This window comes from Macrobrachium rosenbergii, chromosome 4, assembly GCF_040412425.1.
Source record: "Macrobrachium rosenbergii isolate ZJJX-2024 chromosome 4, ASM4041242v1, whole genome shotgun sequence".
In the NCBI taxonomy this organism is placed as follows: Eukaryota; Metazoa; Arthropoda; class Malacostraca; order Decapoda; family Palaemonidae; genus Macrobrachium; species Macrobrachium rosenbergii.
Window position 1 is genome coordinate 32424630 of NC_089744.1, and position 25613 is coordinate 32450242.

The 25613-nt window shown below is 42.5% G+C and overlaps 1 protein-coding gene across 1 annotated transcript in view; it reads right to left on the reverse strand.

Moving 5' to 3' along the window:
* LOC136832299 (centrosomal protein of 120 kDa-like) overlaps positions 1-17148 on the reverse strand; it is a gene marked incomplete in the record, with an annotated part of 159188 nt that extends 142040 nt beyond the window's left edge. Inside the window, 2 exon segments of the mRNA XM_067093208.1 lie at positions 7090-7240; positions 16932-17148. Coding sequence (XP_066949309.1) covers positions 7090-7240; positions 16932-16971 — 191 coding nt within the window.
* Between the last annotated feature and the right edge of the window lie 8465 nt (positions 17149-25613).

Below are 25613 nucleotides of genomic sequence, written 5' to 3' on the forward strand. Positions count from 1 at the left end.
TCTTTTCTGTATGAGGTAAGAGACTTCCTCCAGAAGGGCCGAATGTCTCTCAGAGCTTACTGAATATGCTGTCAATACTCTGGGAGAAGTGACCAATGGTGGGCTTTCCAAGAATGGAATGATGTAGGCCTACTTCAGAACCTTGACAATCCAAGGCTCTGCTCCTCTTATCAGCCACTTCTCCCAAAACTCCAGAATCTGGATCCTACTGGTACATGGAGGTCTTCTGACTCACATTTTCTGCAATAACTTGGCAAAGTCTTTACAGTGTTCCTGAATGCAAAAGGACTGTTGGACAGGCCCTGAAAGACATCCTAGTTCTCCCTCCATGAAAGGGATGTTGCTGGTGGGGGAGAGATGGTCCTGGATTGAAGAGTTGACTTTTTCTGCAGATCTGTGGCTACTTCCTTCATCATATCTTGAGGAAAGAGGTGATTCTTGTGCAGCCATGAGAACATCGGAGCTGAGTTTTGCAACTGGATAACCCCCTTAGATGTGAAGGAGCACCAGAGCTCTCGTTTCTTGAGTAACCCAAATGTAATGAGAGCAGAAAGCTCAAGAGAGCCATCTCTCACAGCTTCGTACACGCAGGACAAGACCCGAGCCAGTCCAAAGCAGTGTCCGCAGCCAGATCCTGATGGTCCTCAATCTTCTTGGTTAATGCACCCACTACCCAATCAAGGAAACTTAGGACTTCAGAAACTTTGAAAATGTCCTTTACTTTGTGATCGAGGTCTGCGGACGAGAACATAACCTTGGCTGAAGTGAAAGCCGAAAGACGAGATGAGTCAACCAAACCAGACAAGTCCCCTTGGGAGGAGGCAGAGACTCCCAAAGAAGGAGCTTCCCTGGTCATGTATGACAAATGCCTCCTGCGACCTAGTCAGGAAGGAGGAAAAGCGAAAGACACTTTCCCCTGGTCTCTTTTGGCGGAAAGCCAATCTTCCTTTTCATTAACTGACTTCCTAGAAGCAGAGGGAAGAACCATCTTGGGGAGACATGCACTGCCATCGGTCTGGTTCCTCATTAAGAACATCGAGGCTGGCAAAGACGGGGCAGCTGGGACGAAACAAGAAGAAAAGTTCGCCATTAAATATGTCAATAAGGCAGCAAATGCTGAAGGAGCTGCAGATTCTGGTTCGACCTCTTCTTCTGAAGAAATCGGGGACAGGTAGTCATCCTGAACAGGCTTAGGAGCAGGAGGAGCTTTCTTCAGAAGGTCCATAATTTGCGCCAACCGATGTTTAATTGGAGCCAGAGCAGGATCGACTGGGTCCACAGACAAAGGAGATGAAACAGAAGGTCGGGCTGGAGGAGGCGTAGACTGCAGTCTCTGGGAAGACAGAGCAGATGATGGGTGCTCGGGCACGGGCGCTGGGCACACGAGTGGATGCTGGACGCTCGTGAGCAAGGTGCTGGGCGCAGTCGCTGGGGCTGATTGCTCAGATAGCAGTACAGAATGTCTGGTTGTTGGGCGCTCCTGGACAAAAGTTGAGCAGACAGGTGAGACATTCTCCGGACTGTCCAAAGCGGACAGGTGTGAGCACTCATAGGCCAGAGTGGACAGGTGTGTGCACTTGCGGACCGAAGCAGACACATAAGGGTCCACTGAGTAACTGCATGTAGACTGGGACTGCAAAGAGAACGCTTGTACTTCTTAACAGGCACTGGACTCCCCATCGGATCAGGAATCTGACCGAGGCTTGCAGAAGAGCGCTTAAAAGGACGGGAAGAGTCCAGGCAACACCTAAGGCGCTTCCTGTCCATGCCACCATCATTGAACGAGCTTGAGGACAAACCATGCACATCCTTGAACAAGCTTTTCCAATGGCTGTCCACTGACAACTGGGACTGTACAACACGTGAGGTTGAGGGGGACAACTACCCGTGGGCAAACCCCCTCGGCCTCCCTTGGATTTTCAGTATGTCTTCTCCAAGGGTTAGGGGAGCAGGACAGTGACCTCGGTCTAGGAGAACCGACGCGATGAGTAACCACCTCCTCCACTTGCACTGCTCTATCACTTTGCACTTTTTCCATGAACACTTTTTGCATAATCACTTGAATTGGAGCCCAAATTCAGCAACACTACTTACCACTAAATTAAGCTTCTTATCAAATCTAGTTTTGATACTGGCGATGGTATCAAGATCGGAAGCAAGGGAGCCAGGCAGGGGAGTAGAAGGAAGTTCAGTACAGGGGCCAGTATCAAGAGAGAAAGTAGGAATAAGAGACAAAGGGAGGGAGAGTAATAAGGCTAACCTCTAAGCTAGGCCTAGGTGTAGCCTCTAAGCTAAGAGAGCGTTTCTTGGCTCTAGAAGCCGCCTTCCTTTTCTGATCTCTCTCTAACCTTTCTAAATGAGAGCTCAAAACTTTCCATTTTTTACCATTCCACACTGCAAACTGAACACAAGCATTATCCATATTGCAATCTTGCCCCCTACATTTAGTGCATATCGTATGCGAATTGTAGCAGGCTTTGATTAACCTAGCCTTACCAGCCTACGCAGTTACAACAGTGGACACTACAACCACTAGAATCTGACATATTCTGACTAATTTGTTGAAAATTGGTCCAAATCCTTAGTCTACAGTCTGCGCTAACCAAAACAAAACAATTGTACTTCACCAATAATATGAAATAACAAATGCAAAATCCCACAAAAGCTGCTGCAAATGACGCACTGTTTACACCACGGGTGGCAGAAATGAATTTAATGGCAGCCAATTAACCCTTAAACGCCGAGCCTCTATTTACAAAAACGTCTCCCGTATGCCGGCAGCATTCGGGAGTTAGCGCTAAGCGGAAAAAGTTTTTTCAAAAAATCACAGCACGCTTAGTTTTTAAGATTAAGAGTTCATTTTTGGCTCCTTTTTTTTGTCATTGCCTGAAGTTTAGTATGCAACCATCAGAAATGAAAAAAACATCATCATACAAAAATATTGACATATATGACAGCGCAAAAAAAATTTCATATATAATTTTATACAAATCGCGCCGTTTTTTTTCTTTGTATTGTACACTAAATTGCGATGATTTTGGTATATAACAAATTGTAAAACGATCAAAGCAACACAGAGAAAATATTATCACAAAATGATGCATGAATTGTAACGTGCGGGACGTAAAAAATGTTTTTTCAAAAATTCACCATAAATCGAAATATTGTGCTAGAGACTTCCAGTTTGTTGAAAAATTAAGTTAATTGATTGAATATTATTAGACTGTAAGTGTTTTAGCTTACAAATGCAGTTTTCGACCATTTCGGTCGAGTTAAAGTTGACCAAAAGTAGAATTTTTTCTATTTATCGTGATTTATATGAAAATATTTCAAAACTGATAAAAGCTACAACCATGAGTTATTTTCTGTTGTATTCTACATGAAATTGCACACATTTTCATATATAAAACTTTATGTAACGACAAATATAAAATGGTGCAAACATTACGACAATGTGTCGAAAGAATTTCTGAGATGTTCGGCCGAGTTACCGCACGGACGTAAGGAAAATGTTTTTTTCAAAAATTCACCATAAATCGAAATATTGTGCTAGAGACTTCCAATTTATTGCAAAATGAAGGTAAATGATTGAATATTACTAGTAAGAGTTTTAGCTTACAATTGCGTTTTTCGACCATTTCGGCAGAGTTAAAGTTGACCGAAGGTTGAAATTTTGGCAGTTATCGTGATTTATGTGAAAATATTTCAAAACTGATAAAAGCTACAACCATGAGCTATTTTCTGTTGTATTCTACATGAAATTGCGCACATTTTCATATATAAAAGTTTATGTAACGACTAATGTAAACGATGCAAACATTACGACAACGTGTGATTTAAAGAATTTCTGAGATGTTCGGCCGAGTTACCGAGCGCAGACATAAGGAAAAAGTTTTTTTTTTTCAGAAATTCACCATAAATTGCAATATTGTGCTAGAGACTTCCAGTTTGTTGCAAAATGAAGGTATATGATTGAATATTACTAGAATGTAAGAGTTTTAGCTTATAATTGCGTTTTTTTACCATTTTGGTCGAGTTAAAGTTGACCGAAGGTTGAAATTTTGGCAGTTATCGTGATTTATATGAAAATATTTCAAAACTGATAAAAGTTACAACCATGAGTTATTTTCTGTTGTATTCTACATGAAACTGCGCACATTTCCATATATAAAACTTTATGTAACGACTAATATAAAACGGTGCAAACATTACGACAACGTGACGAAAGAATTTCTGGCGCGGATGTAAGGAAAAAGTTTTTTTTTTTTAAATTCACCATAAATCGAAATATTGTGCTAGAGACTTCCAATTTGTTGCAAAATGAAGGTAAATGATTGAATATTACTAGAATGTAAGAGTTTTAGCTTACAATTACGTTTTTTTACCATTTTGGTCGAGTCAAAGTTGACCGAAGGTTGAAATTTTGGCAGTTATCGTGGTTTATATGAAAATATTACCAAACTGATAAAAGCTACAACCATGGGTTGTATGTTGCTGTATTTTACATGAAATTGCGCACATTTTCACATATAAAACTTTATGGAACAGCTAATATAAAACAGTGCAAAACTTACGACAAAATGACGAAAGAATTTCTGACATTTTCGGCCGAGTTACCGCGTGGGCGTAAGGAAAAAGTTTTTCTCAAAAATTCACCATAAATCGAAATATTGTGCTAGAGAATTCCAATTTGTTGCAAAATGAAGGTAAATGATTGAATATTACTAGAATGTAAGAGTTTTAGCTTACAATTGCGTTTTTCAACCATTTCGGTAGTGTCAAAGTTGACCGAAGGTTGAAATTTTTTGTAGTCGACGTACGGTACGTCCACTCGGCACCCAACAGACAATTTTAGTCGACGTATGATATGTTCAGTCGGCGTTTAAGGGTTAATCTGGTGTTCCCTGATAGTGGGCAGGGTCTGTCATCTACGCTAAACAATCGAAGTGCTACAGAGACTTTTTAAATAAAAGCTGCCACGCGAGTTAGAAACTATAGCTATGTAATTATTCGGTAAGCTACTTCTGTGAAACTCTCAATTAACATGACCTAGATGCCATCATTCACTCATGAATCGGTGAAAGAAAATACAGTCCGACCTTTTAAACTGGCACTCTTGTGACCAGGCCACTGCTGGACCACAAAAAATCCTGAATGACAAAATTACTCCTTAAAAACCCCCTTTGTAAACATAGTCTTGCCGGGTCATTCCACATATCTACTGCCGTCTTATCAAAAGTAGAACAAAGCATATGAATAATCACTGTCATTCGTTAGGTTTAGTTCCTTATGAAAATTCTGGCCTACTCCATAAGCATCTCCCACAAAATGCTAACACTTTCACTAAGCTGGAGCTTAAACCACTATATAAGCACACTGTTGAATTCTGATCTCCTGGTACTTTAAGCTTTTCTGGCTTTTGTTTTCAGCAAAAACATAAAAAGCTGCTTCTTTTTCTTTCTTTAAACCTTCACATGTGAGAGAGAGAGAGAGAGAGAGAGAGAGAGAGAGAGAGAGAGAGAGAGAGAGAGAGAGAGAGAGAGAGAGAGAAACTTTGTATAGGCAGTCCCTGGTTATTGGCAGCCTCGGTAATTGGCAATCCGGTTTTACGGCGGTTGCATTCTGCTAATGTTTACATTCTTAAAATTATCAGCTAATTGCATTTTACCGCCATCATGACAGCCATGGTTGCTAAATGAAATACATTTTGGAGCTTTATTTTTTCACTAATTATCAGAGCTGGGTTTAAAAATGCAACTAACTTTATTTATAAATAGTGTCAATTAAATAAATAAAGGTGTCATTTCGCCAGTATTAGATGTTGCTTTTGCCTCTTGCAAAACATTTTGTGGCCTGCGCATTATTTGTTTCTTCAGCCACAGCTAAAACCGTAAATTTTGTGGCATACTTTCATAACACTAGCCTCTCCAACGCATGAAGGATGAATAAAGATTTATTTTATTTCTATTGATGAAAGTCACCATTGAAAATTAGCAAAGTTTTAACAAGTCAACAACTGTAACACAACCCTTAATAAACGTGTTTTAGTTACGGTACCTGACATCAGCAAATGGCTGTTTCTCGATTCGACTGTTTATGCCAGTGTCTTGCATGCAGTAGTAAGTGGTTGTTAATTATAAGAAATAGTAACAAATTCTTAGACAAATCACAAGGTTATAAGCCAGATTTAATATATGAAGATTCACATTTAACTTAATGAACTTTTGCTTCTGGGCCTATTTAGTTAAAAGCTACCTCAGATATAATATGCAGTCAATGGAATAGAAAGCCTAGCCTAGTGTAATTTACCGTAAATACATCTGGCACTACTGTGTACACGATGTACATGAGGAAATCAAGTTTTTGGATGAAATTGTAATGATCACATGATACACATAAGATCGTATGATATATGAGTACATGCAAACTACAGTCCTTTTGTATGCTTTATATTTTAGAGTTTCACAGAATATGCTTGTTGGAAATAAACTTGCGTATTCATGGAACAAGCTTCAGCTCCAAAATGCACAAAAACCCAACAACTGAAATGACGTGTGTCGCTGCCCTCATAGCTGCTCAAGAACTAATGGCAGCTGATTCAAAAAAATTCCCAGATAAGGGAGTTGTTGGACCAGGGAGTGCCAGATTTGAAGAGGTCAGACTGCAATATGAAGTGTAATATGTACTATCAAATTATGGTTCACAGCAAAATGATACCCCTAATCTGGAAGCTATTTGTTCAAACACTACACCTATTTGGTGTGAATACGACACTAACAATCTATATATGGGGAGTGACATACAGAGCTAATGAGAAAAGACTAAATTAAGATTGAAAGGCCTAAATCATACAGCTGAAATATAAAAAGATGCCACACTGAAACTAAATACCACCTACAGTATACTACACAAGGCACACCTTATGAGATGCCTCATACAAGATTTACACCTAAGTTTTCTTTGGACAAAACTTCAAGCATATTAAAAATAAGATACTGCATCATGTGCAAACACAATAATTTCAATATGAAATTCTTACTAGACTATCTAAAAACTTTATTACCATAAAATATCATGAAAGGAACAAACCTGCGAAGTGTTTGGTGATCTATTGTCCAAGAGATTTCAGTGCAAAACTTTGGTACAGAAGTTTGGGAAACTGGATCAGTTGAAAGGATGTTATTATCAATTTTAGCAGACAGCACTAGGTGATGATCCTCCTTTGGGAAAAATCCTTGGCCTGTGAAAATTCAGCTATTAGTTTTGAGTACATGTTACCATTATAGCTCAGGTTAGATTACTACAAGATTATGTCCTATACCCTGCTGCCAGGTACAGTACTAATACAAATTGGTATACAAACCATTTCTGAAAGGAAGAGTTATAGGAAGGCTAATAGTTTTAATTTTAAATGGCTATTTATTTTTTATATATATATATATATATATATATATATATTATTTATTTTATATATATATATATATATATATATATATATATATATATATATATATATATATATATATATATATATATATATATATATATATATATATATATATATATATAAGATCTGGAGGAAAGGAATTTAGATTTAAGGCTAATAATTTCACAAACCTGTTCTAAAAACATGAGAAACACTGCCTGTTATTTGTCTCAAATGACTTCAGCCACTTGGAATAACCACTAATACCTATGGTAAACAAGCACTTAAGTCAGTAACCAAATCCACAAAAATCACTCCTCTCTAACCATTTAATTTCAGTCTTCCAAGAACATTCCCTCAAAAAGTTAGGTTAAATTACTCATTCCCTATGGAGGAGAGCTGAGAAATCCCCATTCTGTAATTACAGGACATGACAGAACAACCAACCTACAGAGGAAAGCTGAGAAATTCCAATCTGTAAGTAAATGACAAAAATTGCATTTTTGAGAGTAAAATGCATTTTTCCTAACATACAAACCTGAGGTCCTTTACATACGGGGAATACTTTCGGCGAAGCTGAACAAGGCCGCTAATGACTTACCAGGCATGAGTTGGTATTACATCCAGCTGGACATGTGGTTGGTAACAGTGGGAAACCCACAGTACAAACCGCCCAGATTCACACAATCACTTTACTTTCTGGCCTCGTCTGAAGCGGACATGTCTTGCGGCGCTCTGTTCGGACTTGTGGATGCTAAAGCTTCAACCTTTTCACAGTGTGTTTGTTCCTGTTTTCTTTCTGGCTTGTTCCCGTGTATCTGTGCGTGTTTGTAAGATGGATGATCTCTTACAAACCCATGACTTGGATAAGCCTGTGCGCCGGATTTGTCCTGGTAAGGACAAAAAGTGCGGTGCCTTCCGCTGTAGCGCGGATTCAGATCCCCACTCCCTTTGCTTAAAATGTTGTAAAGGGAGCAAGGACCACCCTGATTGTACTGTTGATGACCCATGTGATGAGTGTAGGCTTTAATCTCCTGAGCAGTGGGATAGGTACTCTTGTAGGCCCAGATATAAACGGAAGGAATCCAAGGCGTCGGAGGGGCTGTCTTCGGCTCCTTCGACTCCAATTGTGGTTAATCCTTCTCAGTCTTATCTGAGTCCCGATGGCCTCCCCTTACTGCGCCTGACAGAATCCATCTCCCTGTCCCCTGTGTCTGCATCCGCAGTCACAGAGGAGGCGAGATTGGTCGACCTAGCCTACACTCCTCTCAGTTCCCCCCCCACCCAGAGTCCCTCATCCCTGGGTTGGGGGGTGGGGGGACCTTGCCTGCCTTTGTCTTCTTCATCAGGTTTGGGACCTGTGCCGGGTTTGAGTTGGGTGTGGGAGTCGCTTGGGATGGTTGGCAACCCTGATTTGTCCTCACTTCTCAAGCACATCAGCTCGGTGGTGCGGGGAGGGGCACTGCCCCCTCCCCCCACTACTCACACGGTGGATGCTCTCATGACCACCACCGTTACCGCTGTGTTGCCGAGAGCGTAGTGACTTCGGTGGGAACGCATCATGCACATGGTGTGGTCGCTACCCCTGCCATCTCAGTGTCGACGCTGGCCGGCCCAGTCTGCTCGGTCACTCCGCCGCCTCCCGGCTACACTCTCACGCCTCCTGCCTCACTTCCACTGTTACCCGTGCCTACCCTGGACCGTCCGATGTTCCCTGCTTCACCGATCATTCCAGACAGTGGATGCTCCCAACTAGGTTCGCCTCGACCAGTTGCTCCTGCCTCAGTTCCTACCCCAGTTTCCGTCAACCCCATATGGTCTGTCTTCGGCAAGCTGGGGGATGCGGTCTTATTCCTGATTGCTAAGAAGAAGAAGTGCACTCGTCAACCATCCCCATCTTCTTCTTCCTCCTCTTCCTCGTCATCGTCCTCCTCTCCCCCTTCCTCTTCTAAGTTTAATTGGGCTAGGAAGGGGAGGGCGGCTCCTCCTCCTTCCAAGAAGACTTGCTCTGCTAAGGCAGCACTCACCCCCGCCTTGGGGATGAACCGCTGGTTCTCTCACTGAGAAGGGCACCTCGGTACCCTCCTGGACTGGTTCCGTTTCGGCGCCTACCAAGTGCGTGTCGCCGAAAGCACGATCTCCAGGAGACACTCCGGTCCATTTCCCATCTTATCTCCTAGACACCCTGAAGAAACAGGCCCTTCTTCAGGAGGTCGAAACAATGTTGAGCAAGGGTGCCATCGAAGTCGTTGGGATGGGCCCCCGGGCTTCTACAGCAGGATCTTTCTCGTGGAGAAGGCCTCCAGCGGCTGGAGACCGGTGATCAACCTCTCTCCCCTGAACCGTTTCGTTCGCCAGACACGGTTCACGATGGAGACGGTACGCATGGTACTGTCGGCTATCAGGGAGAACGACTTCATGCTGACAGTCGACTTGATGGACATGTACTTCCAGGTACCAGTTCATCCGTTGTCTCGTCGGTACCTTCGCTTTGTCATCAACGGAGTGGTCTACCAATTCAAGGTTCTCTGCTTCAGTCTGTCGACCGCTCCACAGGTGTTCACGAGTGTTCACCCTCATTTCAGTTTGGGCTCATTCGTGCGGGATACGTCTACTGTGGTATCTCGACGATTGGCTAGTCCTGGCAAGCTCTTGCTTGCAGCTGCTACAGAAGAGGGATCGTCTCCTCGAGTTGTGTCATGAACTGGGTGTCGTGATCAACTTTCGGAAGTCAGATCTCACTCCCAAACAGAGGACTCAGTACCTGGGCATGCTGATCGACACGGTAGCAAGCAGAGTCTGTCCTTCTCAGGCTCGGATCAGCACGTTCAGGAAGGTTGTGAGGCAGTTCCTCACACAACAGGACCAGCCTGCTTAACAGTGGCAAGTCGTGATCGGCCACCTGTCGTCATTGGAGAAACTCGTTCCGCACGGGAGACTCCACCTTCGGTCTCTCTAGTGGATACTGAGGGACTTCTGGGATCAGTCTCAGGAACCCCAGTCGGTTCTCGTCCCCATCTCTCAGGAGGTGAGGGACAATCTCGCCTGGTGGTTGGACGACAGGAATCTCTGCATAGGGACACCACGGTCTTCTCGCACTCCGGACTTGCTTCTCTTCTCGGACGTATCGAAGGAGGGTTGGGGTGCACACCCGGAGGAGTTGCTGACTTCAGGTGTGTGGGACCAACACGACCGGCACCTTCACATCAAGGTCTTGGAGATGAAGGCAGCATTCTTAGGCCTCCAGTGCTTCCAAGACCGTTTGGTGGGACACTCGGTAGCGCTGATGAGCGACAACATGACCGTGGTGGCACATGTCAACAAGCAAGGGGGTCTTGTCTCCCGAGCTCTTCACGAATTGACGTTGCAGGTGCATCAATGGGCAGTCACCCACTCTGTGGAGCTGTTGGCCAGGTACATTCCAGGCAAGAGGAATGTCCTAGCAGACAGGCTCAGCCGTCGGGATCAGATAGTGGGGTCTGAGTGGTCTCTCCATCAGAGTGGCGGACAAACTCTTCAATCTGTGGGGGTGTCCAGTAGTCGACCTGTTCGCCACCCGGTACAACAGAAAGTTTCCGACCTTCTTCTCTGTTGTATTGGACCCGTGGGCAGCTGCAGAAGACGCCTTCCAACACTCGTGGGACAACCTCGAAGTTTATGCCTTTCCCCCGTTCTGTCGGGTTCTGGGATCGACAAACCTTCGAATGATACTGGTGGCCCCCAAGTGGCTTGTTCGAATGATCCTGGTGGCCCCCAAGCGTCCAGAAGCTGCTTGGTATCTAGACCTGCTGGCTCTGCTCTCCAACGTTCTGAGAGAACTCCCTCTCTGGCACAACCTGCTTGTCAGCCCCACGTAGAACGGTACCACCACGCTGTGGCTTCTCTGTCTCTTCTCGCCTGGAGGTTATCCACCATATCTTGCGAGCGAGAGGCTTTTCTCACTGAGCAGCAACAGAGATGGCAGGATACCTCAGGAAGTCCTCTGCAGTGGTTTACCAGAGTAAGTGGGCCGTCTTCTGTGGTCGGAGCCACTCTTCAGCAGGTAGAGGATTTCCTTGTCTTCCTTCGTCGGGAGAAGCTCTTATCAGTTTCAGCAGTAAAAGGATACAGGGCGGCCTTAGCCTTGGTCCTGAAGCTGAAAGGCATCGATATTTCATCATCCCTGGAAATATCCTTGCTGATGAAGAGCTTCGAACGGTCTTGCCCACCCAGGGAACTCAGGCCCCCTGAGTGGGACGTGTCCCTCGTTTTGTGGAGCCTAACTTGTGCCCCTTACGAGCCACTACGAGAGGCCACAGACAGGGATCTGACCCTGAAGACCGTCTTCCTTCTAACCCTGGCTTCGGCAAAGAGGATTAGCGAATTACAGGGACTTTCCTTTTCAGTTAAACACTCGAGTGGGTGGGCTTCAGTTAACACTCGAATTTGACCCGGAGTTCGTAGCAAAAACTCAAAACCCAGTGGTCCCTGACGCTCAGTTTGAGTCTTTCACGATCCCATCCCTGAGAGACTTTGTAGATAATGACCCTCACGAGTTACAACTCTGTCCTGTATGGGCGCTACGGTGCTATCTGAGGAGAATGCGACACCTCAGGCCTGAGTGTCGGCGACTTTTCGTTAGCAGCGGGACCCCCAGGAAGGAGGTGTCTAAGAACACAATCTCTTCTGGCTTCGTGAGGTCATCACAAAAGCGTATGCAACAGCTGTCGAGGACGTCACCAGCCCTCTACGCCCCCGTGCTCATGAAATCAGGGGAATTGCGCCCTCTTTAGCATTCAAGAAGAACCTGCCGGTTCAGCAGGTACTGAAGGTGGGGGTGTGGTCACGCCAGACCACATTCACCTTTTTACCTAAGGGACGTTACCCATCGGTCCTTAGATACCTTCTCCTTGGGACCAGTGGTGGCTGCTCAACAAGTTGTGTAACTTACCCAGCTCCCGTATATGACAGAGTTGCGTCTCGTCTGTTGTATGTGCATGACTGGGCGTGAAAGGTGAGTGACTGGCTCCCTCTTCCTCCCCTACCATCCTACCCTTTCCCTCTGCCAGAGAGTTAGGCCGTACAAGCTGAACCGGACGTCTGACACAGGTAAGTTTCATCACTTGAGTGTCCTGTCTTTGTTGCCTTTCAGGTGCGCATTAGATGTAAGGTCCCCTCTTTCCCCTACAAGGCGGGGAAGGGGTTGCGGGCTAATTACCAAACCCATTCCTTATGTTGGTCCTTAGTCCCCGACGTTTTCCAATCACCCCTAATGTGGCTGGGAAGGGCTCTCTCTGGCTTTCGCCTTGCTGTGTGATCGCTTACATACCGTAACCTCCTCACAGCTAGGACAGTCTAGTAGACTGGTCCGTATCATCACAGTTCTTACAATGGTGCTCACGGTCCAGTGGCCATGTCCTCCTGGCTCTTACCCCAGGTGTACATGAGGTGCGTTGAACTTCCAGTCATTCAGAGACCACTCAGATTCCTCCCATCGAATCTTGAGTCCCCATATGTAAAGGACCAAGGGTTTGTATTTGTGTAGGAACAAATTGCATTTTTGAGAGTAAAATGCATTTTTCCTAACATACAAACCCAAGGTCCTTTACTCAGGTTATCCACCTCAGCTGCCCCACAATCTGCCCTAGACCAGAAAGTAAAGAGTTAATCCATCTCACCTCTGAGTTTGTAAAATCCATGCCATACAGTACCAGTGGGATTGTTACATCTGATGTGCACTACGACAAGAGGAGGTAGTACACTCTCATGGCCCAGAAACAATTTCTACAGCAATATTCAAGATACATGCAGAAAAGTGGAACTTCATGGTGGAACTGAAGTCAATAGGATTTAAGTGTTAAGATTTTTTAGGCCTTTGGTTCAATTCTACCATGAGAAATCGTGTGAAAGGAGCTTTTTCCTGAATATAAGAACAATATTTGAAACAAGAACACAGTATTATCTAAGGAACAGGACTGTTGCCTTTCATCTACCAGAGAATATCAACTTGTGATCACATACAGGAGACGGGTAAGGATGACTGACAAATTTGCACCTGTAGAGCCTGGTATATTTGATGCCACAACTCATAAAGCCTCATGACTGACATTACCTTGTTGGAAAGTTGACACTGAGAAAATCTGGAAAAGTATGGGGCAGAAGGCCCTGTTCAGATGGTAGCATATTATTGCATGTTTCCGGATGATAATGCTCTACCACCTGTAACCCCAACCCCACTTTAACAGTTGATAGATAGAGTTTTACCTATAGCCTAAAATACAAGAATGAGACATGAAGCTCTGTTGTGTAACTAACTTGCATATGACCTATCCAATGAGAATGGGCACTGGCTGCTAGGCAAAGATGAAAAAAGGCAAAGTGAACCAGTCACCTATCATTCAACCAAACTTTCATGCAGTAAACCTTGGGGAAGATGTTCTTCTGTCCTGGAGGAGCTCATGTGCTAAACAAAATGCTGAACAGCCACCACAAGCCCTCAGGAAAAAGTATCCAAGGACTTGTGAGCAACGTCCTTAAAGTAGAAGAATGTAAAGGTGTTCTGGCTCTCTCAGACACCTGTCCTCAGTATGTGTCACTGAGAAAGCTCCTGAACGACAGGGACAGAACAATGCACCTGACTCGTGAGTCCTCATCTGGAGTAAGGAGCCATACTTTACCAGAAGACTTGTACACCCACTTGATGACCTCTCTTTAAAGGCAAGACCATTCAAAATTTTTCAAGAGCATGTACTCAAAGCTCATCAAGAACATGGAGACCTTGACTATGGCAGATCGGAGGAATGGATGAGTGACATCTTTCCAACAGGAAGGGAATACCTTGTCTTGGTGGGAGTAGAGAAAATTAAGTGATCTGCTGTATATTGGCTCTGAATAAAGTGCGATCCCTCTGACAACTATATTCACAGAGGCTGGCTCATTTATTCTCATATACATCTGCTGTGGACTTATGGATGGCACTCAATATTTCCTGTGCAACTTTGTGAGAAAAGCCTAGGCTACCCCATTTACCAAAACAGTCTTGTGTATAAATCTACTGCCCACCACTATCCTACGCTCATTTTTAACATTGTTGTCTCATTTATAACTCATTAAAACCAAAGCCCTAAGATACAAACCACATATATGACTCATGTTAGCACAAAAAAAAAATTGGTACTGTATTTCTATGGCAGAGCTTTTCCTGGAGATATTATTTACTGGTGAAATTTTTGACTGAACCATATAGAAAAGGATGTATATAGGACTATAATGCAGTACAGTTGAAATCACTTGAAAAATGTACCAAAATAATGTGAGAAATTTACCATCTTTTGTTAATGTTTATGTTAATCCTTGATGGGCTGGTACTAAACATGGCAACCTACAGATCTTTTCTATACACGTAAATAAAAGGGGATAACTCTCACATTACTTTGGTTAATTTTACAAGTTATCTCACCTGTAGTGCAACATAGGCCTATAAACCCATTTCTATATTTAGATAAAAATTTCATTAATAAACACAATGTCTGTAAATTACACTTTACACTCAGACTGCCTCTCAGGCTACACACAATATTTTTCTTGCTTGTTTTCATGGTTTTTGCATGTTTCATACTATTATCGTTTTCGGAAATGCTTAGCTTTCAACTTTTTTTAAAGTTGAAAGTCACTGTTCAGAAGCCTCCAGCCAGCATAAAAAAATATTTTTTCCTGTTAGTTTTCTTGTTTTGTTGTTTTCTGATGTACTATTTTCCGCAAAACTATCATTTTCCCATTGTCACTACCTCAACATAACCCAACAATGTGGGTGACGCTTCTTTTTTTAACAGTCATTTTTTGAACATTTCTGCTTTCAGCTTGGGTGTGGTGGAACAGCGCTTCGCACCTTATCCACATTTTGAAAGATTCTTGACAAGCTCATATGATCTGGAGGGCAGTAATGTTGAACTGCGCGAACTAGCCACAGGGGTTACAGAAAACGAGCAATGCGAGGAAGGTAGTAACAGAAAACGAGGTATTACAGCTCTATCGTATAGTGGTAACTTTTCAACATTTACCAATCATATCTCCAAAACTATTACTTTAATTAGCGAATGGAAAGATGGGGGTGTTTTGAACTCTTCTCACTGAGTACTACCTATGTATGTGGGTTTCATAGTTGGGTTGCAGCCCAGGTGTAAAGTATAATAATACCACAATGTCTCCATGAAGAACTTTCTTATACTGACCAAAAACTTAGGCCTAAATGATAAAATTGACACTGGACAGGTATAGCCTACTGTAACATCAAGTTTGGTATTTCTAAGTAAGAACTCACGGACTATTACCTTGGAAATTGATTTTTTCTAACTTTTAGTGTTGCTGATGAAGGAGGTGGTGTTGTTTATTGTTGGTTAATTATTATTAACCTCATATCTACCCAACATGGTTGGGAACCCTTTGAGAATGCAGGGTTTTAGAAACAATGGGAGGAGACCAGACAGCCACATTGTTGTTATTGAACGGTTCAACGCATTAGCAAGTCATTTGGGAGCCATATGTTTAAGAAGGGATTGGCTAAGGAAACAAATTATAAAAGGAACTATACTAACCTAACCTAACCTAGCAGGCTGTATCGCTCAGTCAGGGGGCTCTGGCCCCCAAAACAACCCAGTGAAGGAAACTCCACTTTTTACCAAAAGCTCCCCTACAACACTGCACATGCATGATAGCACACCAGGATGGCCAATGCACAGCTTCTGAGGTAAATTACAGGATAATCACAGCGGACTGACAAAAAAATGATATATTCTTAATAAGCAACCAAAATACTATTGGAAAAATCAACTTCCAAAGTAATACCTGATGTGGAGCTCTTGCTTAGTTTCTACCCCATGTTTCACTAATTACCCTAGCCTAGGTATAAGCTACACTATATGAAATACGTATATTTAATATAGGTAATTCAAGGTAAGCGCTTGGCAAGGACAATGCTGGGTTTACAGCTTTGACCACGGCCTAGGGACCTAGGCTAGTTTTCGTTCCACATTTCTAACCCCTGTAATAACAACATACACCCACTGATGGTTGGCAACTACTACCTGAAAGCTCAAATCTTAGGTTAGGTCAAGAAGACAACTTTGCCGCATCCAGGGCACAAGGGCAATGTCTGACAACACTTTGTCTAGACCGAGACTTGCATTAGGCATAGGCCTAAGATTCAGGAAAAGCTTTCACATTCTCAGGTAGGCTACGCTTGGGGGGCGCCGGTAGCTAACGAAGCTGCCAAATCCACAAAATTTGCAAGCAGTCACACCGGACATATTAGGAACTACCATAAAAAACTACATGTTATTTCCTGGGTAATAAATGTTAACAATCGGGTAAGTTACGCCGAAACGTATGAAATGACTTTAGGCCTAAGACTTTCCAACAATGCCATTGATTTGTTTACATTCGGTGGAATGGATTTCCTTCCTTCGGCATTAAACGAATCACTAAAACGACGGTTGATTTCTGTTCTTGGATATTATCTGGGATTTACCTTCGTAAAAGCACAATACCAGGAGTAAGTCTTTCTTCATTTCATACTCCAAATACGCAGAAAAGCACCAAAATTCTTTTCTCTTTGAAAGCTTTTGTCTTCTTCTTCTTTGATAATTTGTTACTGAAGATCAATGGACGCCCGCTTCGAGGGAATGAAAAAGTAAGTTGTCAAAATTGCCGAAACTGAAACCAAATGAAATCGCCATTTATCGCTGAACCTATATGTTTTCCTAACATTTTCAGTGAGGCCTCAAATAAATGAAAACAGTTCCTTTTACCGTAACGTGCTAAATATGAATGTCGATAACCTGGACAATGGTCGCTGGCCATATCAATTACATTCATACTCAGATCATTATATAATATATATATATATATATATATATATATATATATATATATATATATATATATATATATATATATATATATATATATATATATATATATATATATATATATATATATATATATATATATATATATATATATATATATTATGAAATGTATGTATATACACGCATGTTTGTATGAGTGCATGGTAGACCTCGATGTTCATTATAGATGATGTAGATACGATTTTTATTGAACCTGCTTCAATGTACCAAGGTTTTGATGAACTTGTTTAAAAAAATCTTAACGTTACCCGTTTTAAACAGAGAAATTATGATTAATGGGGAATATTACAAACAGATTGCCAGGATCACCATAATATATAAATATATATATATATATATATATATATATATATATATATATATATATATATATATATATATATATATATATATATTATCATATATATCTGTATCTGGTCATTAGACAACTAATCACAGAATTAAACAATTTGCCTCGCTTCTGCCAGATACCTGAACTCTCATAACAAGAAAAATTACAATTGAGTACTCTAAAGGTAACAGTGACCCCTTAAAAAGCTTATTAATCATGTGAAAAATCAAACTAAGATTGTCAAAACAAGTGTGAGGTATCAACAATTAAACAAGAAATATACTAGAGCAAAAGGGCATCACTCCAACAAACAACTTTAACTGTTTCTCTAGTCTTAATTCTCTTTAGCAAAACTAAAGGAACAAAACATGTTTATCACTTTGCCTTATGCACACAATTAATCCTATTTACTGGTGGTCAACAAATGAAACACTGTTTTTTTAATTTTAAAACAAAAATTTATTTTTAAATTAAAAATTTATAATTAGAATTCACAATCTGAAAAAAATTTACTTTTACTTGGAAAAACACAAAATTTAATTAATTCCTGAATTAAATTATTAAGCAAAACTAACCACAAAACTTTAATTTATCAAGAAATTAAGTTAATCAAGCAAAATTTAAACTATGAAGAATTACACAAGATTTGAAAAGAAAATGTTACTAAATGAAAATTAAATCAAGTATGCAATGTTAAATTATTAAGAAATATTTAAAATGCTAAGTAAATAAATGTTAAATCACCAGCATATAAAATGTGAAAAATCAAGAGATTGAAAACACAAGAACACACAAAAATACTCAAAAAATTTACCAGAACAATTTCACTAAGGCAAACATTTCTCAATTATTATTACCACATGGTAATAATAATTAAAATTCACTTTACCTTACACAAGCTTCTGAAAACTTTTGCAAAATCACCTGAACGCAGGTGCTTGAGATTCACAAAAACACTTTTTTGTTAGGTCGCGTTACACACTTTTCCTACATTCAGATCTCAAAAGCTAAGATTAATACCAGTGACCACACAAATATGGTACATTAATAACTTCCCTCTTTTGAAGAGAGAGAGAGAGAGAGAGAGAGAGAGAGAGAGAGAGAGAGAGAGAGAGAGAGAGAGAGAGAGAGAACCACACAAACGGTCTCTGAAATCAGAATGAACAGACTTTAGGATTCCAGCAAGAAATGAAACAATCAGATGATGTCAGTACCAGACCAAAAGATGTTGGGGCCAACATGATCAGAGCAATGCAGTCTTAAAAAACATGACATAATCGATCAAGACATGTGCATTAACTCTCAAAAAGGTATATGTGACTCGAGCAGAAAATCTTATGGGACGAAGCTCTTAATGAATCTCAACACGATCAAACCAGATGGCAGCTGGCTAGCCACAAGTGGCATGCTTTTAAAACAAGATGAAGAACCAAAGTTGGTTTTCAGAACAGTACACGAAACATTGCGAAATCATTCGTCTTTTTCTCTAAATCACTAACTCTTTCGAGATCTGACATTACACTACAAATAATATTTCAACAATTATTGCTATTACACAGAACAAGTTATAACTAGAATAGTAAATACATCAAAATCATGGAATGCTATACATATTACAAGGCAATATCATGAAAATATATTCTTTTTATAACCACTGCTATTGCTACGAAAAATGGTTGGTTGCCTCGATGTGTCTTCTCTAACTGTTTCTGTTGAAAGCATCTTCCTCCACTAAATCCTTCTTTATCACTCCGTCTAATCCTTTGCTCTCCCTTCTACCGTCCACCCCTAATGGGTTCCACCTAAGCCCTCTTCCCTCCTTCCTCTTCACTCATCCTTACTAAATGCTCAAACCCTCTCAGTCTCTACTTTATCTCTACTTTATTATCTTATCAGTAACCTTTACCACTCAGGCACTTCATTTTCCAACCCTCTCATGCAACGAGATCCCTTGAATCCCCATAAGCATCCTCACTTCTGTTTGTTCCAGCTTCTGTCCCTTCTTCCTGCTTAATGGCCAAGTTTCTGGACCTGTTATCATCACCGGTCTGATTATGGTACAGAAGATCTTTATTTTTAGTTTATTTGGCATTCTTTTGTCTCACACTACTGCTGCCTCCCTCCATTTCTCACCAAGCTGGTTTTATCCTGCTTTCAACCTTAGTTTCACATACAGGCTCTTGGCTTAAATAGATTCTAAGTGCTTGAAAATTTGTACCTTTCTTAAATCTAGAACGTCTCTATCTTGTATAAATAACCTAACTCCTCTCTGCTTGCTAAACGCCATAACCTCACTTTTGCTCACGTTTACCTCCTTACAACCCCATTCAAGAGATTCTTGCCACTCTCTTACCCTTCTTTACAATTCTTCTTGAGTCTGTTCCATAATCACCAGATCATCTGCATATGACAATCCGGGTAGATTTTCATGCCTAACCTCTCCACTCAATGCATCCGTAACAACTACAACCATAAACAACGAAGTGCTAGTCCTTGATGTAAACCAACCCTAAATTCAAACATTTTTCTGTCTTACTACAGGCTGTTATTACTGCCATGCTCGCTCTTTTATCCAATATCTCAGCCAACCTAACCAAATTTTCTGGTACTTTCACTACCTCCCCTAGTATCACATCAAATAACTTCTATAGGTTTATACATGCATAGTAGAGCTTTGACTACCCTTCAAGCTCCTTTTCTGAATCTGATATATATATATATATATATATATATATATATATATATATATATATATATATATATATATATATATATATATGATAAGCAATTTCGGTCTATTTGATTTCCATTTCTTATTCAGCCTGCCAACTGTTCGATATTGTGAGGACAAGAAAGGTCAACTGGGTATTAACTTATTTATTACCTGAGCTCAGGTATACATGGCAGAGTGTGGACAGAAATGTGGTGCCCGACCTCCGATCGCCGTGATCCGCACTCTGAGCAATTTGTGTTTGTTGGCAGACAAACAAATGGCAATTTTGAGAGACATAATAAATGTACAATGATAAAATACATATCGGCGGAAAGGCCAGAAAATTCTACACATGAACATTTACATGAGAGTCTTGACATATTAAGAAATGCAATGCATGACGTGATTGATGCGAAAACAAAGAGACATCGAACGTCTTTACAAGTACTCCCCCCAAGACAATAATTATTAAAATAATGATTGGAAGATATCTGAAAAATCAATCATGGAATTGCTTTGGGAGCAGGCGCTGGCCCCAAGTTCTTGATACCTGTGGACGTGGGGTGGCTTCGACTGATGAATCGCCCGGCGGCTTAGCTGAGTGGATGAAGGACTTCCTTAGTGTGGTCCTTGGGATGTCCTCGACCCCATTTCGGGATGGTGATGGGATTATCTGTGGCCACGCTTTGTGGAGGAATTCTGGGGCGCCTGCCGGTTTCCTCTCGAGTTTTGCTGTCTAACAGGAAAGCTGGTTTAAGCTGGTCAACAGAAACCCAGTCTTCACGCCCATGGATGTTGATGAGATAGGCCTTGGATGATCTGCTGACGACACAGTATGGGTCCCTGTACGGTCTGGTCAAGGGTGGGCGTCGATCCTGATGAAGACGTGAGTGTATAAGAGGTGTAAAAGAAACGAGCAGAACAGATTTACTGCTGATTTATTGGTGCCCCTGGCGGTTTATATAGCGGCAGACTGATGTCGAGCCACGGAACACAATGGGAATAAGGGTGACCTGAGGTCGATAATAATTAACAATAAATACAGTGAACGAATACATTTTGAATCATACAAATGGACAGAAACAGAGTTGAATATAATCTGATGCCTGTGGAAGAAGAATACATGATATACAAATTGGAGACAGGTAAATAATTATATACATAATTCAAATGATTGGATCGGCGTGACCCGACATGCCAGGTGTGACAAATTGTGGGGGCAAAGAAAATGGGACGTCACCATAGAAAACTCGCACAGCAGAGACTCTACAAGTGCAGGTATCCAGCCCCCCACGGCTGTAGATGTGGGTCCTGTCCATGAAAGGCTTTTGGCAGGGCGCAAATTTCTCTGCCACTTCCCTCAGCCTTGGAAGGGAGGTATCTGCGTCATCCAGTGCCGTGGGGAAGAGCTCTCCCGGAAGAGCTAGTGTTTCACCTAGACTTTCTCTGCGGGAGATTCGTTGCCACCTGCCCTCGGTGCAGTGCGGAGACCCAGCAGGACTCAGGGGAGCTGGGCCTTCCAATTGTCGTCGATACAGCATGCTATCAGAGCTGCCTTCAACGAATGGTGGGCCCTTTCCACCATGCCATTGGCTGCAGGGTTATATCTGTCGTACTGTGGAGAGTTGTCCCCATCAGGCATGCCAGGGCGACCCAGAGCTCTGACAAGAATGCCGGGCCCCTGTCCATAGTTATGCTGTCAGGCACACCGAAACGGCTGATCCAACTCGACAGGAGGCCTCTGCACAGGCGCTTGTTGATGCTTCCATCATTGGGGTTGCTTCCGGCCACCGTGTGGAATGGTCTATGACCATCAGGAGGAATCTGGCCCCACTGATTGCAGCAGAGGACCTACGAAGTCTATATGGATATGACCGAAGCGCCAACGTGGTTGAGGGAATTCTCCAATGCCTGATTCTGTGTGCTTGGGTGACTTACTTGTTTGGCTTGTTTTCTTTGGTGACTTCCCGTTTTTCTTCAAGCTATGCCAGGTCACGCATTTTAATCATTTTTACTTTATGGTATTTATACGAATGTCACACATTGTGTATCACATGTTTCTTCATTCACAGGCATCAAGACTGTATCTATATTGTAGCTCTGTATATTTTGTATTGTAATTTGTACTGCTCACTGCATATTTTGTTTATTGTAGCTCTGTATTTTTCGTTCAGGTCACAGTTAAGCCGCCTGGATCTGTAACCTTTACCTGCTCGTTTCTTTGACACCTTAAGTTCGCCCACTGCCGAACGTCCTTCCTGTTACCATGTCACACGAACTTCTCTGTCATCAGGCGTGCCGTTGTTCGGCCTGATGGATGGGACAGCCCATGGAAGCCGGGATCAGGGGGTGTGAGCAGCCAGTGCTGGTGTCGCAGAGAAGTGTTAAACTGGATCCTCCTATCGGCACGTCTTCCCATCTCAGCGTTGTGAGTGCCGTGCAGTAGGCTGCTGTTTCCAGGTCTGTGGCCTGTTCCTTCGCCAGGTCCTCGTAATCTATGCTGAGGTGGATGGAATTTATCTCGACACTTGACAGGGCGTCGGCTACTGGGTTCTTCCTGCCGGGGAAGTAGCTAATGGTGCAGCCGAACTCAGAGATAGTGGCCAAGTGCTGCTGCTGCCTCGCAGACCATGCATCTCCCGCCTTTATGAATGCATGTACTAAAGGCTTGTGGTCTGTGAGGATGGTAAAAGGGGTGCTGTCCAAGAGGTACTTGAAGTGCCACACAGCTTGGTAGATTGCCAGCAGCTCCCTGTCGAATGCACTGTAGCTGGTCTCTGGTGGTGTTAACTTGTGACTGAAGAAGGTCTGTGGGCGTGGGGAGCCATCTAACACCTGCTCCAGCACCGCCCAGCAATCGATGTTGCTGGCATCTGTGTTAAGTCTCAGGGAGGCAGTGGGGTCGTGATGTGTTAATGTGGTGGCTTTGGTGAGGGCTGCCCTCGTCTGCTCGAACGCCTGTTGTTGCGGAGCTGCCCACGCCAGTGCTTTCGGTTTCCCCTTCAGGACTGCAGTCAGGGGATACATGATACGGGCGACGTCTGGTATGAAGCAACGGTAGTAGTTGACCATGCTGAGGAACTCCTGCAGGGACTTGATGGCTTTTGGCATTGGGAACTTCTTTACTGCGTCCACCTTGGAGGCAATGGGGTGGACACCTGCCGGGAAGATCTCATGGCCCAGGAAGTCTACCTTTTCTGCTCCAAAGGTACACTTGTCGAACCTAACGACCAAACCGTTCTCCTGCAGGCGCTTCAGCATGGCCCTACGTGGTGCAGGTGTTCCTCGGGGACCTGGAGAGGATCAGGATGTCGTCTATGTAGCAAACGCAGAAAGGTAGGTCCCCTAAGATGGTGTCCATAAGGCGTTGGAATGTGGCCCAGGTGTTCCTGAGGCCAAAGGTGGAGTAGGAGAAGGTATACAATCCGAACGGCGTGATGATGGCTGTCTTCAGAATGTCGTTGGGGTGCGCTGATACCTGAAAATAAGACTTGAGTAATTCATCTTTGTAAATACTTTGGCCCCGTGCAGGGTGCCTGTTAGGTCCTGCATGTTCAGAAAGGGATAGTGGTCCGGTATCGTTACTGTGTTCAGCCGACGATAGTCCCCGCAGGGCCTCCAGGAGCCATCTGGTTTCTTTACCATGTGGAGGGGGAACACCCACGGGCTCGATGCCTTCCTGCAGATGCCCATCCGTTCCATCTCAGCGAAGGCCCGTTTAGCGTCTTGGAGTTTTTGGGTGGCAAGCGCCGGAATTCGGTGTGTGTTGGCGGGCCTGTCGTGGTGATATGGTGATGGATGCCGTGTTTGGCCTGGGCTTCAGGCAACCTTGTCTCAGACAATCTTCTTCCTTCACTAAACTTTTTATTTCATTATCATACCACTTATTATTTTATTTCCTCTTCCTGCGCTTCCATATCAACGCAAAAATACTACTGTCCTTAAGACCTCACCCATGAATTTTACATACTTCTCATCTACTCCTTACACCTTCAAGCTCTCCTTATATGCGCCTTTATTTTATTTTTTCTAATTCATTCGTTCTAATTACATTTATGGCCACATCTCCACCGCTTCCTTCCCAGCTCATATCTATCTTAACCTTTGTTTCAACCAAAATATGATTAGATATACCTCCAGGAACTCCTCGTCTTACCATTACATTTATCAACCTGCTCTTCTATCTGCTTTGTACTAACACATAATCAAGAAAGCTGCTGTGACCATTTTCTTTTCCCCAACCATACTTAAAAATATTCATCCATGGAAACTTTGTATTTCCCGCAGGCAAGCCTCGTTTCAAACACATTTCTAGAAGATTTCCGTTCTTATTTCGACCCAGGAACTCCATACTTACCCTGTCACCCAATTTTACACTACATCACCTAACACAACCACCTTTCATGTTTTCACTCTCATTCTTTTCCACTTCTAGACCACATACGCTTTATCAATTCTTACTCCTACCACATTCAGTCTTAGGCTATATAATCCTTGAATATATAATTCACTGTACTTTCACTTGTCCCCAGAGTCTTCCTGACACTATGAGTGCTACCCAGTTACTACTAGTTATAATTGTTTCAGCTACCCCAGACTTAATCATCCTTCGTTTTTCCTACTCCTGCACACACACACACACACACACACACACATTGCTCTTTCCCTTTCATCCCACTAAGTGCTAGACTTACACTTTCTTTCCTTAAGCACCACATCCATATACATTCAAAACCCAAACTTGGTATTTAAATTTTTCTTTGATTTTTTGCAATGTCAGTACAGGGTACGCGGTTGTAAACTCCTTACTCGAGCCATTTAGGGAAAAACTGTGATTGTCATTAGCCTAAGGAGATGAAAGAAAGCCACTTTGGGGTCACTACTTCCCACCAATGGTTCCTAGAGATCCATAGCACTTTGCTATATAGGTGCCCCTCTGTGTCTTGATATACATTATGACCATACCCAAAATCATTGGCACTTTAGAGTGTGTGTCAAGAGGATCTGCCACTGACATCTCGATTTCCTCAACCTTTCAAAGAAATGTCCATGGTTCGGAAATCACATGGGTTACAAACAAGCCTCCCAACGACAAATACTTAGACCTTATGAAATAGTGGCTTCGCTGTATGATGACTTTCAATGGACATTTTCTTCTCGCTCTCTATTAGCCGCATCCATTCAGTTATCACCGACCAGTTTTTCATAACGTTACACCAACGTCAATTTTCTTGAAAC